At 42.3% G+C, this 16,424-nt stretch overlaps 1 protein-coding gene across 3 annotated transcripts; it reads right to left on the reverse strand.

Moving 5' to 3' along the window:
• Window positions 1–294: 294 nt before the first annotated feature.
• On the reverse strand, window positions 295–13,245 carry CDCA4 (cell division cycle associated 4). Of its 3 annotated transcripts, none has more exons than XM_044436538.1 (3): window positions 13,135–13,245; window positions 7,546–7,633; window positions 295–3,199 (listed from the first exon to the last, which is right to left on the reverse strand). In XM_044436538.1, the coding sequence occupies exons 2-3, from the start codon at window positions 7,585–7,587 to the stop codon at window positions 2,450–2,452; spliced, it is 792 nt and encodes a 263-aa protein (XP_044292473.1). In that variant the 5' UTR covers window positions 7,588–7,633; window positions 13,135–13,245; the 3' UTR covers window positions 295–2,449. The 3 variants fall into 3 exon arrangements, with proteins under 3 accessions (XP_044292473.1, XP_044292474.1, XP_044292475.1); XM_044436539.1 differs by having other exon boundaries at window positions 13,168–13,239; XM_044436540.1 differs by lacking the exon at window positions 13,135–13,245 and adding an exon at window positions 11,309–13,095.
• Window positions 13,246–16,424: the final 3,179 nt, after the last annotated feature.

Here is a 16,424-nt window from a genome sequence, read left to right on the forward strand (position 1 = left end):
AGACAGATGCTAAAGCACATTTGAAGAGCTGGCATCAAGTCAAGTAATTAATACAACCCACTTTAATATTTGACTGGATCTTCTATAAATCCTGTTGTCTTTATAGGAAGGACTTACTACATTTGTACCATAATAAGGGTTGATGAATTGCAATAGGTGGTGATTAATTTTCCAATTTCAGATAACCCCTCATTTAACTAGTACCTATGAAGGTATTTTGTTGGCTCAGTTCTTACAAGCTATCAATTTGCACAGTACTTCTCAGGATTGAAAAGAATCTTCTAAGAGCAGAGCTGACACTTCATATTCAACTTTAATATAAAAAGACATTAATCACTTTCAAATGCATAAGAAAGTTCCCCTTACAAACTGCATGGTCTGGCACAAAACTGAGTTACAGAAATTGGCATCTCTACCTGCCAAGACTGGAAAACAAACAATGCTGTTTTCAAATCGGGTGCTTCAAAAGCACTTAAATTAAGGCTACAATCATGAAATCACTTCCTTGTAAGTGGCCCCATGAACCTCAGGAGGGGCTAGTTATACAAAGTTGTTTAAGGTTGCCACCTAAACTAAGACAAAGACAGTTAGCTACACATACACAAGACAAGGATCTTGATGCTTTGAAGAGTTGTTCTGGGACATGTGTGGCACACGGTTCTACTGGCTTCAAGGGGTTACAGTGACTCCCGTTGCATAAAGAATATACTGCAGCATCTATGCTGGGAGGTAAGGTGTCTAATGTTCTGAGATGTGCATGAATACAGTATCACATCTGTTTTCCAGTATCACATTCTGGTAAAGTCAGGAGACTGTAAAGCAACATTTCCAATTCCAATTCCAATCCAAGCAAACTGATACAAATAGCTGAAATGGTTAAATGGCAGAAATGCCCCATAACAGTTAAGTGAGAACATTAACTTTAGTCAAGAGAATTCATAGCTCTTCTCTTCTCACCCTGCATTTATGTTTTTTGTATCACTGTTTTTACCAAGGCAAATACTGATCAATTTTTCATTGAAAATGCTGTCAAGTATCTTCTCACCAGAAACTCTTTTAGAAATTAAGACATTTTTTGAATGTTTGGAGAACACTCTTGAAAGGCCTCTGTAACAATCCTGTAGTGTTTAGTGCAAGGTGGGGTGCTCCCCAAACACGGAATTAAGTGGGATGGTAGACTTCAGCCAAATTGTTCACTCGATGACATATATATTTGTATATATTTATAAATAAAACCCACATAATTTATGCTTGAAAAGGAAAAAAAAAACATGGCTTGAAATGTAAATGGATCAAGACTTCATGCAGCCTTATTAGAACTCCTCAGATGTTCACATGTCAAAGGTAACATTACTCCTAAACAGTACTCCAGGCTTGAATGCTGACAACTGCTCCTACCTGAATGTGGTATTTACACACCTTTACTGAGCTAGAGAAGGGAGGCTCCATGGTAAGAAAAAAAATCCCTTTTTCAAAGTGATTAAAAAAATACAACTGCAGGTATCTCCAGGCACTAAATAAGCAGTTGGCAGAAGATTTGTAGCAAAAATATATCTTCAGAAAATAGCTGAAAGATTCTGAACACTTATAAACACTTTTTAAAAACTATAACTATATTTGAAAAAACAAAATAATGACAGAAAAAGCTAGCTAGTATAATGAGAATCACTGCTTTAAGGCTCTTTAAGAGCTTGTGTAGAAAGTTTATGGATGTCAGTGAAATATTTACTTGAAATTAAGGAGATGGAACCAAGCATTTGATCCTCAAACCATTAAAGGTAGTCCCATGAAAGTCAACTGATGAAGACAACAGGAAGAAATGACGGGGTGTAGAAAAGGACTCCGCCTGGACAGCAGAGTTTGACTTAGGCTAAGGACTTTATATCCAGCCTCTATAGGCTGAGGACTGGAGTTTGTTTAGCACTTATACAGAGGATGGAGGAATGAGATGGTCAAAAGAAAATAAATCCTACTACACCATTTTATATCCCTAATCACTAGAAGGGATTTGCAAATAATTTTTTTTGGAAAAAAAAGTCTTAAATGTTGAGCCCCAAGGAGAAGGGGAAGATGTATGAGCAAGATACAGAGGATTGTGTACTGAAGGGTCTTGTGACACACCAAGCCATTACCGAAACACCAGGGATTTCCAAAACCGTTTGACATGGCACGGGTCTGGCGTATATTAAAGAAAAAAAGATGGAAGACCTGCTGGGCATCTGGTAACTCATAGGCATACCTGGAACACCCACAGTGAATTGTGGCCCTGAAAATACGTACTTGCAGTTTGAACAATACAAATTTCAGGTTAATGTTAGACCACATTAACATGAATTTGCAAACTGAAGTGCATTTTTGGAAAATTCACGTGCAGTTTTGAGAGGACAAGCTATTTGGAAGTTTTACTACTCAAAATCTGGCTTCTTGGATGTCTCCTGTACCCTGTGTCTCAAGATTCAACCAGAATTTCCACAAAATGATCAAGCTCATTAAGGTCAGATTTACAGTTAGAATTAGAATTAGTAGTTGCTTGAGGAAATGTTTCAAGTACATCACAATGTCCCATTTTTGTACCGCCCATCATTCCTGTTAACACTGTATCAAGATTGTAATAGGAACTGTCAACTTCTGAAAAGAGATCTTCGACAGAGTCGGGAGTTTTTGTTTCTAAGGTTTCAAATATTTGATCTAATGATTTATGGAAGTTTCCTCTGTTTTCTGGAGAGCTTTCCATCTCCCACATGTTACCCTGCAGGTTTCTAGGAGCTTGTAATGGAGCAGGTCTTAAGATTTCTGCATTCTCTTTGGACTGTGTGTCCTCAAAGTCTTTTGAGAAGCCACCATAACCTTGAACAAGCTTTTCTTCAGCTTGTTCCTTAGAAGAACGACAGAGGATATCTGTTGACACCAGACAGTCTAAAGAGGTTGGTCCTGTATTCTGTGCATTTATCATCTGCCATGTTCCATCTTGGGTCATTTCCTCTTGGATCTGCCGTACTGTATTGGCTATAAGCACTGAACGATACAGATTAGGTTCAACAAGCATGTGGCAGAGCTGAAGTTTAACCAAAGACATGTCTAGCAGTGACTGGCGCTGAAGATTGTATGAAGGGATAGCTTTAAACCCAGCTAAAGTTCCTTCAATATCTTCCTCCCCATCAATACATTTCCTCTTTAGTCCGCGTACAAACATTGTGTCCTGTTAAAAATAGAGAAAGATGGCATTAAATGAGGAATTTATGGACTGTCTTCTAAAAAGCATTTGCATTTTAAATCAAAGAAGCCTGATTATGTAACTGAAATTAATAGGTCATCACTTTAGTTTTACTTTGCAAATATTGGAAACCCCAGAAATTAAACAAAACAAAACAGCAGCTTTGCACAAGCTAGTAATCTTGCAGTTGCCCACTGTATTCAAATGTGATGTTTGAAAACACCTAACACTTGATCAATACAGCATAGCTACCATTTTAATGGGGTAGCTTATGAATTATTTAAGTACAAGGTGCATCAGACAACATGGCACCAGTAAAATGCACTGCATTAGAAGGTAGCAAACACAAGCTTCCACATGTTCCATTTTTAGATTACAGAAACCCACTTGCCAACAAGCCAAGGGTGAGGTGATCTTTGATTCTGACAAACAAGACTGCTCAAGGAAGAAAGTTGCATTACATTAAAGGGAAAAAATAGCTAAATTATGCTAACAGAAAAATCAGGAGCAGATAGCTGGAAAAGGCCATTTTTTCTACTTCTGAACAGCATTTGCATCTTCTCTTTGCCCTCCCACCCTTTCTGGGAATATTGTACTGCAGGTCTGATTAGCAGGCTCAAGGGGCAGGGAATGTGGCCACAGCATTTTCAGTTTATTTCTGGTGTTGTTGAGTTTGTATCTCTCCTTCTCTGAATGTAAAGCTGCTTTCCCCACAGTCTCCTTTTTTCCCTTCCACCAGCAGTAGCCTCTGTCTGGAACACAGAACATTTAAAACACCTTGGAAACTCCAGCTCTCACTCAAGAATATGTCTTCCAAACACCTCAACAAGCTTTCTTCGAACTGGAGGACTGTTCTTTCTTTTTCTTAAATTGAAAGTTTGCTTTGTGATTAGTCCGAACAAATGAGTCATTTCAAAACTCCCCTTTTCTCTACCATGTTTTGTATTCCAGAAGCTGGTTTAGAAATAACAGACTGTGAAGGAAAAAAAAATCCGGCTTAGATTTTTTTGGAGGTGGGGCAGACTGTCTATTAGTTTTTTTAATGCAGCTTTTGATAACAGAAATTAGGGTGCTGAATTCTGGGTGGCAAGGAAGTGGGGTCATCATTAAATTTTCTAAAAGAAATTTGCGAGGGACTCCAGCTTATGGGGAGCCATGCTATTTGTGCTATTAGGTCTTCCTCATTGGTGTAGGGGGAAGCTGCCAGTTGCTGGGTGGAAAGGCAGTCTGCATGTGTTAAAAAGCACTTGCTGGATAGTGGGAATAATTTTTTGCTATTAAGCCAAACAATTCGTGGATAACTGAAAAAATGCCCATAACAGATTTTACATAATGCCCATAACAATGTATAAAAACCAGAGAGATCTCCATGGGCTCCCTTATGTCCTCGTGTCACCACTGTGATGGCCCAAAATAACCTAGTGAGCCTCATGGCAGAGTGGGGAATAGAACCCAGAATTCCCAGTCTAAGACTCTATCCACTATAGCAGCTCCCAACCACACAGGGCTGGCCTGGAAACAGTATGTCAACTTCAGTTAGCAATCAAGCCACCCTGTATTAAACTAACTGGACCAGCCAATTGAGACTTGGGTCTGTGTTATGCAAAGGACTGTCTTCTCTCACATTTACTTAAGTAGATATTTACATTGCCCGAGGCTCTCCTGCAAGTGCCCATCAGAAGTGGTGACTGGATACGAGAGAGAAGCTTTTCAGTGGTGGCACCCCACTTTATGGAATGCTGTCCCCAGAAAGGGGCACCTAGTGCCTACATTAAGGTTTTTTTAACACCAGGTGAAGACCTTTTTATTCTCCCAAGTGTTTTAAGAACTGCTTTTAGTATTCTATTCTGCTGGTTTTATGTCATAAAGGTTTTAATCTTTGCTGCTGGGTTTTATCTTTTCTGTCATTTTCATTTTTTGTTTTAATAGTCTGTATTTTAATATATTGTACACCACCCAGCTAACTTTGATTTTAAAATGCTATAAATGAATTAAAATGTGGAGCGTATTTCAGAAAATGGGTGCCACCTTGCAAAGTACAGCCACCTGCCTAAATTCAGAGTTTCATGGCCTTCAGAAAACAATCTTCTGTAATGATCTCTTCCCTCACAAACCCTGTGAGGAAAACAAAATGCTCCCTGGGGTACCTTGTACCTCAGCTGCTTAGGGTTATCACAGGCAAGAATCAGCACCTGGAATTGTAGCCAAAGGATTATCTTCATGGCTGACTAAGTTTTTCGTTTGCAAGGGTGCAGTTGGCAAACCATTCAAAGCTGGCAAAAGGCAGCCCTGGTTAGAATGCATTCTGACATCCTGAATGCAGAGCCACGTCTTGGAACCTCAAGTATCAAAACCTGCTTTGGTAATAGCATAGCTTCTGGAAAAGTAAACCTGGTCCTTCTAACCTGATCATGCTGCTCAACATCTAACTTGCTGGTTTGGGCCATGTCCAGAACTTCCTGAATCAGTATTATATGACTGATGGGCATAATAATAGGACCATCTTGCCAAAGTCTCACCTATTGTTGCAATGGGGGAGGAGGAGGAGGAGCTTAAAACATTCATTTGCCTGTGCCTCCATTCACTCAAAGAAAAACATCTGCAGTTAAAAAGAGGGTCTTTCAGATTGAAGCTTCTGCTGGAAGTCAAATCAGGGGATAAAAACAGTCATTTATCTCCACCAGATTGCTACTAAAAAGGTATGCTGGTATCTAGGAATTTGACAAGATTTCCATCGTGGGTTTGTAATATAGTATTAATAAGCATGTTATTCTTTAATGGAGATATAATAATTCTTAACTGAGATATCTAAATTCCTCCTCAGTGAAACATCATGGGAAATTAATGCTAACAGGCATCACAGTATCATACCAGTTACACAGAAGTATAATGTGCTTTCAGCATACCTTGCAAAGTGTTCAGCTATAGATGGCTTTCTTAAAGATCAGATTGCATATTTACTATTCATGTTCAGCACATACAAATTCTCAGAAACAATAGCATGGACCACATTTAGTACCATTCCCGTATCACTTGATCCGATCAAGGTGTTAAAAAAATCTGAAGCTGCCTTATGCTGAGTCCAGCCATTGGTACATCTACCTCAGTATTGCTTACATCAACTGAAAACAGCTCTCCAGGGAAACACAATTCTTCCCCTATTTTAAGTAAAGATGTCAGTGATTGAATAAAGCACGGACTCTACCACTGATATGGCCTTCGAACCATTGGGAAAGAAATACCTGTGAAAGTACTTTATCTCTTCTGTTGAATGTGCAAAGAAACACTGGATGAGAAAAAGTACTTGAAGCTCAGCCTATGCTCTTTTGTATCACATTGGAATCTCTCCTTTTACACTATGTCAGCTAAAACAGTGTCTGTTTTGATCCTGTCTCAGACTACTTGCTCCCTGTGGTGGCTGCTCTAGGCAATGATCCACTACACGGAGAATTCTATCATGGTGCAATCACAAAGCTGTTCTCACAGTAATCATGGGCTAGACATGTTTTCAAATATACATGCACTGGAGAGAGGTGAGAGAATCTAGCCAATGAAAGGCCAAACAGTGTTAATCTGCACTTTTATATGCGTGCTCCAAAATACAAATGGCAGTGGAACAGCAATGTGAAACAATGCGAAATTCCTAGACCTCCAAAGAATGGTTTCTCATGCACTCAAGTTTCCTCGGCAAACTATGGTGTGCAGAGATCTGTTTGCACAGGTGAGCTGCAATTGCAAAATCAAAGCAACGGGAGCACATGGGCCTGAGTTTCAAGTAACAAAGCCAAACCATGGTTAGGCTAGCATGAGTTGTGCCACTGAGACAAAGGTGGTCAGCACTTTTTCCTTTGTATCAGTTTTACTGGTGGCTACAAGGATTTGGCCACATGGCGAATTCTGCCATCATGTGTAATCCAGTGGTGAGCCAAGTGCCCTATGATCACTTTATTTGATTTATATTCCACCTTTTCATTTTTAAGGAACTCAAAGCAGCTTACATCATTCTATTCCTCCTGCTCTCAATCATATCCCAGAACACCAACCCCGAGAGATAGGTTGGGCTGAGAGCCTGTGACTGGCTCCATGTCACCCAGTTTGCTCCATAGCTGAGTGGGGACTAGTCCCGGTCCCAGGTTCTTAATCACTACACCACACTGGCTCTCTACACTTCTGGGCTATTTGTTGAATGATATTACTAAGGGCAGGGAGGAAAAAAAGACTCTAGTAACTGTTTAACCCCCTTTCCTCTTCTTTCCTTAAGCTCCTATACCCTCTCACCCAGTCACTAATCTCAGCAATGCTTACCAGACTTTAGCTAACCATGTACTTACCAATAATTGAGTTTGATGATGCAGTCCTTCCTCTTCCCCCATATTACAGAACAAGATTCCATACAGCAAGTGTTCTAGCACCACCTACCTGAGAGCAGCAGGTAAGAAATGTGTTTTAGGAATGTAACAAGAAAAATCTTAGTCCATGTGATGGAAACACCTTCTATGCAAAACAAAAGGCCTTTCTTCCCATACACATGTCTTCTCTCATTCACAAAATATCATGAAATGACAGTGAAATTGAGGAAAAAAGAATAACTGAAAATGTCCTTCAATTTCACTACCCTTTTTAGCTGTGGTAGATATTTAGCATTTATGTAGTGCTTTCAAGCATTCAAAGCACTTCACAAAGATTTAATCAACCCTTCCCAACCTGGTCAACTCCAATTGTTTTATTAGCCCCCATCAGCTCCAGTCAGCAGGACAAATATCAGGAATGTTGGGAGATGGTCTTAAACATCTTGAGAGCACCAGCTTCAAAAAAGTTGTATTAAATTGTTGCAATCCTTATAACTGACCTGTATCATAAATCAGTATTATTTGTATATTGGAGATGGTGTGTTAGAGTGGAGCTGGAAAGAAAGCTGGGGGAATGTGGCTTCCTTATGGCTATCCACCAAGTTCATGGCAAAGAAGCAATTTCAATCATGAACTTTCAAGTTTGTATGCCAGTCTTACCTAGGTTGATGTTTGACTTCAAAGCATTTACAGTTAGGGAGACATTACAGCTATTAATTATGACATCTGAAAGGCACCCTAAGAATGAAACTGACAATTCCCTCAAATTTGTCTCACAGAGTAACCGCAGGAGCTAGCAGTTAACAATGGAACAGCATGTATATGAAAGGGAATATGGCTATTCAGAAGTGACAACTTGAACCAATGTTAACAAGTGGAATGGGAGTTCAGGACAGTTATCACTACAACCTTGCTTTACCCTCTCCTGTAAATATATCAAGTCCTTAAAGATGCTGCTCAATAGCTGTCCCCTTGCAAAAATGCTGAAACTTATTGTCTGAGCCTCCAATCTCCAGCAGTTGGGTATCAAGGAAAAAACCTGGATCACAACTTACACTGATAATTTTAAGGATTTATAATCAAATAAAAGATATTTTGATTTGGTAAATTATTGTCATAAGTTCTAACATAAAGTCGGTATGCTGTGGTGGTTGGAATGCTGGACTGTGATTTACAACATGAAGCTATCTGGGTGACTTCGGGCCTAACTTACCTCACTTGTCCTTTTCCTCATCTGTATTTCTTTAATTATCCGATTTTAATTGGTATGGATTGGATCCAAGTTGTCTCAAAGAGACTAGTAGATAGTACTATGGTACTGAATTAGCAAAAACTCGTAATATGTGCTGGAGATCCAGGTTGTAGCCCCTACCTGGGCATGAAGCCTAGTGGGTGGTTTTGGGTCTGTCGTTAATTCTCAGTGTAAGCTACTTCACAAGTTGCTGTGGGTATAACATGGAAATAGGGAAGACCATATAAGCTGATTCATCAGCTGCGCCCCTACCTGGAGTATGACTGCCTGGCGACAGTGACACACGCGCTGGTGACTTCCCGCCTTGACTTCTGTAACGCGCTCTATGTGGGGCTACCCTTGAAGACGGTCCGGATACTTCAATTGGTTCAAAATAGAGCTGCCAGGCTGCTGACGGGGACTGGTGTTATGTTCACATGACTCCAGTCCTCCGTCAGCTTCACTGGCTTCACATTGAAGTCTGGGCCCAATTCAAGGTGTTGGTGATGACCTATAAAGCCCTAAACGGCTTGGGTTCTGGTTACCTGAAGGAGTGCTTACATCCATATATGCCCGCCCGCCCCTTGAGATCTGCGGGAGAGGCCCTTCTCCGGGAACCCTCCGTGAAAGAAATTAGGAGGGTAGGTACTCGGAGGAGGGCTTTCTCTGCGGTGGCGCCCAATCTATGAAATGCGCTTCCCAGAGAGGTCCACCTGGCGCCGTCGCTATTTGTTTTTTGGCGCCAGGCGAAGACCTTTTTATTCAAATGTCATTTTAATTAATAGTATTTATTTTCTTTGGCCAGGGCGACTTAATTTATACTGTTAATTTATATTAGTTATTGAGTTTATGATGGTTGTGAGCCGCCCTGAGGCTTCGGCGAATGGGGCAGCATATAAATCTCCTAAATAAATAAATAAAGCTGCCTTGGGCTCCTTGCAAGAGAAAAAGCAGGCAGGACACAAATGCACTAATAAATAAAAATATGCTTGTGAAAGTTATGGAGACTAGTGTTAAAAGCAGGGTAGACAACACAGAACCTGCATGTAGCTCCTCCTAATCTGTTTTGCAGCCCCCATTCTGTGGCTGAATTTGCAACCCAATTTTTCAGGACAACAGTGATAAAGTAGTAGTGAGTTATTTCTGTTTAAAACAAGATGCAGAGAGTATGCTTTGTTTTAAAGCATTCCCAGAGACCTTCTAGGTTTAGGGGCAGAGGAAAGAGCCGGCCTCTGGAGTTGCCCACCCTTGATTTAAAGGCAATAAGGTGAAGGAAGGTTTGCAGAGCTTTACAAACTGCATTGACTGAAAGAGTTAGACTTCGAGAAAGAAACAAATTAGAAAACAAATAGGTTAGACTTTAGTACTAATCATGTACAAGTGATAAGAATTGGGAGACAAGTTTGTACACAGGATGATAAAGACATCTTTGGTTTTTGTGTGGGAGATGAGAAGGCAACAGGATTGGAAGACCACACACAGCAAGTTAAGAAATTTCTAGATTGTGTATGATGTGAAGATTGCACAGCCACTAAGATGATGTGGCAAGTGCTGGCTCAGCTGGAAAATTATTTAGGATTCTGAGGAGTTCATATAAAGTTAAACACAGTCCCTGAATAAAATGGCATTTCTGGGCCCAAAGATAACTGGGTACTTTGAGATTTTTCAAGCCCTGGGTAAAGTTGCTGTATAATATGACAAGCAAAATACATAAGGTATCATGGAGAGAGTGTGTTGGAAAAGCTTCTTTCAAAGGTAAGTGGGGGGTCAACATTTAGAAAAGCTCAAGTAGTTAGGACTTTTTAGTTCAGGGGGAAAATAAGCAAGGGGAATGTAGCAATGTTCAAAAATTATGCTGAGTATGGTGAAAATGGATAGAATGTTCTCTCCCCTCCTGCTCCATGAAGACTTTTGGGGTCAACCAACGAAACTGATGAGCAGCAGATAAAGGAATTCTTCACACAATGGGTTGTGTATGGAATTACTTGCCACAACATATTTTGATGGCTACTGGCTTAGAATAGTATTAAGAAAGGAACTAGGCAAAGTAATTGAGAAGGGGCCTTTCAGTAGACATTCTCAAAAATGACCAATTAATTCAAGAATTAAAAGAATGAGCCTAGCTTCCTTCAGGACTATATATTCTACTCTTTAGCACTGTTATGAGATGTTCAAAAGGTTTTGGTAACTGTACCTGGTTTGACTGTCTAAATCTGGGTATACTGTGGTTTATCTTAACCATATATGGTTCGTGTTTTTGTTACCATTTAACCATGGTTCAGGGTACAGAGATATCTGAAACGAAAGCAATGGTTTCTTATTTCCTTGTGGATGAGCTGGAGTGGAAGAGTCTTATTTCCTCGTGGAAGAGGAGGTATACAAAACTGGTTGGTGGTGGTGGGGGACTATGTTCTTGTAGCACTAAAGCCTTGCTTAATGTCAGAGGTGACTGCAAATAGTAAGCCAGTGACTACAACTAATTGTGGGGTAGCAACAACAAGGTGGGGATTTTACCTTCATACCAGTTATGGGCTTCCTGAAAACATCCAACTGACTCAGGCAGATTGATTGATCTTGTAGGGCTCCTCATGAACTGAGCTCTTCTGACTAAATGGAATCCTGTGCCCCACAGTGGCTACTGAACTCAGCCAAGAACTCCTCCACTTCAGATCTCATCTCAGTAGCCTTGGGCAAGCAACTATTCAGTTCCAGTCCTTTACCTACATTATTGGAACAATGGCCAATTTCACAGAGCTCTTGTAACACTGTGAAATGCTTTGAACAACAGAAATGAACTATACATATACAATGAATTATTTAGAAGTAGTATGAAGTGAAATAACTGAAGGGTCCCAGTTGATCAAACTGCAATATATTATGCCCATAATCCAAAACACACTATGGAATAGGTCCCCTTAAATTTATGGTACTGATTTCTGAGTAAACAGGCTCTGTAAATTACTTCTGCAAAAGCAAGATCAGAATACCAGGCAAAAATAAAGAGATCAGAGAATTAAATATGCAAGAAGGATGCAAGAAGCAAGATAAAGGCGGAGAATGTGTGGGGAAATGATAGAACCCAAAAGGAAGTTAAAGCTGAAAAGATATTTTGGACAAATATGGGGATGATCAAGTGATTGTGGGAAAGACTAGAGTATTTGGCAATAGCTTGCAAAAGCTACAAGGTGAAAGGTCTGGAGAATGGAGTATAAAAAATTATAAGTTAAAGACAGGAATAAGAAGTTGTGTGCATAATAAGATGAAGGGCATGTATACTGGCATATATATTAACATGTATACCCCCATCTCAACAAGTAATACATAAAACTTCCTGAAAGAGGTGGGGGTGTAGAACCAATGTAAAAAAAAGTAGGCTCACACTCAAGGCATGAAGGAGTAGTATGCCTTTTCATTATCCCGGACTAGAGGTTTTTTTTCATAACAGATGGATTCATTCCAACCTTATGCCAATATCAAAAGCAGACCCACCCCACTTTCCTATAGCATCATCTTTATTTCTCTCCCCTAAGCTATCTGTCAATTTGAGAGTTCCACTTTCGCACACATTTCTCCGAAGCTTCGGTCCATCAACTGCTGGGAGAGGGGAGGGAAACCCTGCAGGTTGGTTGGGCTAAAGTTGTATGCATGTGTCTGGGGGCAAAGAAAATATCAGGGCTGATGTAGCCTAGGGAAAGATAAGTCACGCTGGATTTTAACATGGGGGAGGAAAAGTGACAGAAGCAAGTTATTGCAAGAAGAGGCCAAATGTAGGCAGAAAGGAGGAATATTATAAGGTTTTCTACCAAGAAGGCGGAGAAGCGATGAGGGGAGTGGGACGCAGTTACATGTGTGTGAGGGGCGCAGCTGCATTTTTCAAAAGTGGGGGGAGGCACTGAGCTGGGAGCCGCTTGGATGATGTGCCGCGGGGGCAGGGAAAGGAGTCAGCTTTTACTTAGGAGGAGAGACTCTCGGAGAGAGGGCTAGAAAGGGGGCGGAAGAGAAGAAGAAAGTGAACATTTCCCACGAGGAGGAGAAAGAGAAACTGCGGGGAGGCACGAAGAGGCGGCATGGGATGCCAACGCGCTCCTGTGACGAGGGGAAAGATGGGGGAAGCTGCCCTCCTGCGCCCCCGGCCTACTCCCCTGGGGCTGCAGGGCGGCAGCAACGGGTCACTGTGTGCGTGCGGATGATTCACCCCCTCCACCTTCGTGGCCGCCATTTTGGAGCCGCGGCTCAGGGCTCCTGCGCGGGCTCATTCTCCTCGACGGGCCCCACCGCGCCCGCTTTCTCCCTTCCTTTCCCGTTCTTTTCTCCCCCCGAGATCCAGCTAGGAGGCTTACCCGCCACTCGGCGCTAGCCGTGCCCTCGCTTACCCGCCGACGCGTCTCGCCAGCGCCGACCGAGCCCGCTCCCGCCTCAACGATCTCCGCGCCTGAGAGGAAAGGGGCGGGGCCAACGGTTCGGAAAGCCCCGCCCCTTTCCTTGCAACTCCCCTCCCCGCCATCTTATTGTGAAACTCCACAAAGAAACTACCGCCCTGCCCCCTTTTTCCTTCGTCACCTTTTCATTGGGGGAGAGGGGAGCATCTGAGCGCACTTTGATGCCGCCCATTGCTGCCGCCGCTGTTTATTGGATGGAGAGAAAGACGGACATCTCGCATTCTATTAGTCGTAGGGTTGCGATGGTCCTTAGCCCAACCCAGCAGCTCCTCATTTTTTTAAAATGTTCGGCTCGCCATTGGTGCCCGGGGTTGCCATGGCGTTTAGCACCGCCCTTTCTCTCTAAGTGGCTGGCGAGGGGAAACAAGCGAAGTTTCAAATGTCTGCCAGAGTCTAGCCACGGTTCTGCCGCAACCCGGGCGAACAGTGGCGGGGAGCGAGCTCCATGGAACTTGGGACTTGCTGCCGCGTATACGCGCAAAGGTCCGCAATTCCAGGCACGTTTTCTTGGAAGTAACTCCGCCATACCCAGTGAAACTTACTTCTGAGCAAGCATGCTTCTGATCACCACTTCATGTCAAAAATGAGGGTAGGTGTTAGTCTTCCCCAACCAGAGGCTTCCCAGCTGTGTTGGACTACAATTCCCAGCATTCCATAGTTACCCCCATCATCCCCAGCCCATTGATTAGCCCTTGATGCTGATGCTGCAAAGTAATGCTGCATGCTACCGATCTTTTATTTAGAACAAATGATATTCAACTGGAAACTGAAAAGCAAACATACTTAAGTTGATGTCATGAGGTAACGCCTTCCCCATGTTGCGTTTTCAGATCGGGAAGGGTGGGCAGCCAGAGAGGGCTGCAGAGTGATTGAGAGAGGTGCAATAGAAAGGAAGAAAACAATTCTCTTCAGAATGACACAGTAAGCTCAGAAACGCCACCAAAATGGCAAACACCAAACAAGCTGAGGGGAAAAAGAATCACAGAATAGTTGAGTTGGGAGGGGCCTATACTGTCATGGAATCCAACCCCAGGCTCAGGGCAGGATTTCAGGTTCACACATCCCTGAATGCCTCCAATGCTCCAGTGGTTCCATTGCTGTCCTGCTCTAACAGGAAGTTCTTCCTGATGGCCAGCAGGAACATGGCTTCCTGAAACTTGAGCCTGTTGTTGTTGTTGTTGTTGTTGTTGTTGTTATTAGAACATTTCTATGCTGCCCCTTGCCGAAGCCTCGGGGCAGCTTACAACACAATAAAATACAATACAATACAAAAATAACAATATAATATTAAAATTAATAATATAAAATAAAAAATATAAACAATATAAAAGAAGTTATAAAAGAAAAGTTATAAAAGAAAAGAAGTTGCCCTGCCTCTGGGATGATTGAGAAGAGAGCCTGGCCCTCATCTGTGTACCAACCTTTCAAGTATTTGGGAATGAGGCACCACTGTGTTACAACCGTTAATGTGGCTCCAAGAAAGAAGCTGTGTGACAAGCACCAGTTTTGAAACAGCCTCCCAAGCTCAGGAGTACCAGAGCTTTGTTTGCAAAATGGGATCCCACTTGCGAGTTTGATGGGGAAGATCCGGCTACAAGTGGTCCAAAACAAAATTGTTATACTTCCTTGCTCACCATTGGCAGTAGCTATAGTTTCCTTCTTCCTGAAGGTTTTTTTGGGTTTTGCACTGTTTGTTGAACTTAATGTGTTATTCCGAGGAAGCTATGTTGTTTCTTCTTGACATTTTTGCTGCTGCCATAACTGTCTCTATGTGTTCCACCTGCACCCAACACTTTCTGTTGCAGCTGGTCTAGCTTGTTTTTTGCACTTTTCTGAATCTCCTGTCTGTTTCTTGCACTGACCTTTGCTGAAAGCCTTGGGCTGGCAGGCTGTCCTTCTGCAATCAGGAGACAAGGTGTGGGGGGAGAAGGCAGGTTTGCTCCAGGCAACAAGCAAGAGGAGCGAAATACAGGCTTTCTGCAGAACAAGGACCTTCAGCAAAGGAAGGCAAGATGGTTAGAGGGTAGGGAATTTTTGGAGCTAAAGAAAGAGCTGGCTAGGGAATTCTGAGCAGCAAGGAAAGACAAAGACAAGAGGTCAGCTATTAGGAGAAAGAGGCTCAGAGCAAATACAAGTTATTTGGCAAGTAGTGGCTGGGTACAAGAGCTCCAAATTTTAATTGCTTGATGGCAGCAGTGGAGTTTGACAGAAATGAGAGGGCCGGAAACACCAAACAAGCAAAAAAAGAGATGGTCCAGATCAGGGGTCTCAAACTCAACTGACCTGGGGGCTGCTGGAAGTAGAGTCTGGGTGAGGCTGGGCCGCATCAAGTATTCCACCACCGCGGTGGTGGGGGGCCGCTCATCCCGTGTCGCTCCCGGAGGCCGGTCCGGGCACTGCCAGCGCTTTGAAGGTCGCAGGGCCCCTCCCCGTGCCCCATCCGTCCTGGCAATGGGCCCGCGGGCCGCGAGTTTGAGACCCCTCGTCTAGATGCAATATGAGGGCTCAATCAATCAAATTAATAAGCAAAATGAATAAAAGAATCAAATATAGTAGCTGATTACTTAGGGTGCTGTGAACAGAGGACACCAAATATTTGGGCGTGACTCTAGAAGGGGACCTAATTATTTCTATGAAAATGATTTTATACTCTTAAGATACAAACATGGAAGGCTGAGAAAGGTGGATTCAATCAAAACAGTTAGGGACAGTAAAAGTAAGCATGATAAAAGTGTGTGTGGGGGGGTAACCAAAGTTAACAAGAATTAATTTTTATATAGGAAGGCAAGTAGGTGAGGATAAAGAAAAATCTTGTTCCCGTTTTGGTGAAAGTTAGATATAGTAGATATATTTTGGAGGAAGTAATTAGAGCTTCCTCTAAAAGCAAATGTGACAAAACTGAGGCTGTCATACTTTGGACACATCATGAGAAAGCGAGAAGCCAATCATGTTTGGGAAAGTCGAAGGCAGAAGAAAAGAGACCAGAGATGAGATGGATCTAATCCGCCCAGCGCTGAACTTGGAATTGCTGAATGGAGCTGTCATGGACTGGGCATTCTAGAGGGCTTTCATTCATGGATAGGTCAGAGAAGACTTGACAGCAAATAACAGCAATAATGTTATGGTCAAAAGAAGGATTGAAATATTTCCATTCAGCAGAAGGAACAGAACCTACAATCAACAGTGGATCT

The sequence above is a fragment of the Varanus komodoensis genome, unplaced genomic scaffold, assembly GCF_004798865.1.
Source record: "Varanus komodoensis strain SLA01 unplaced genomic scaffold, ASM479886v1 scaffold3, whole genome shotgun sequence".
In the NCBI taxonomy this organism is placed as follows: Eukaryota; Metazoa; Chordata; class Lepidosauria; order Squamata; family Varanidae; genus Varanus; species Varanus komodoensis.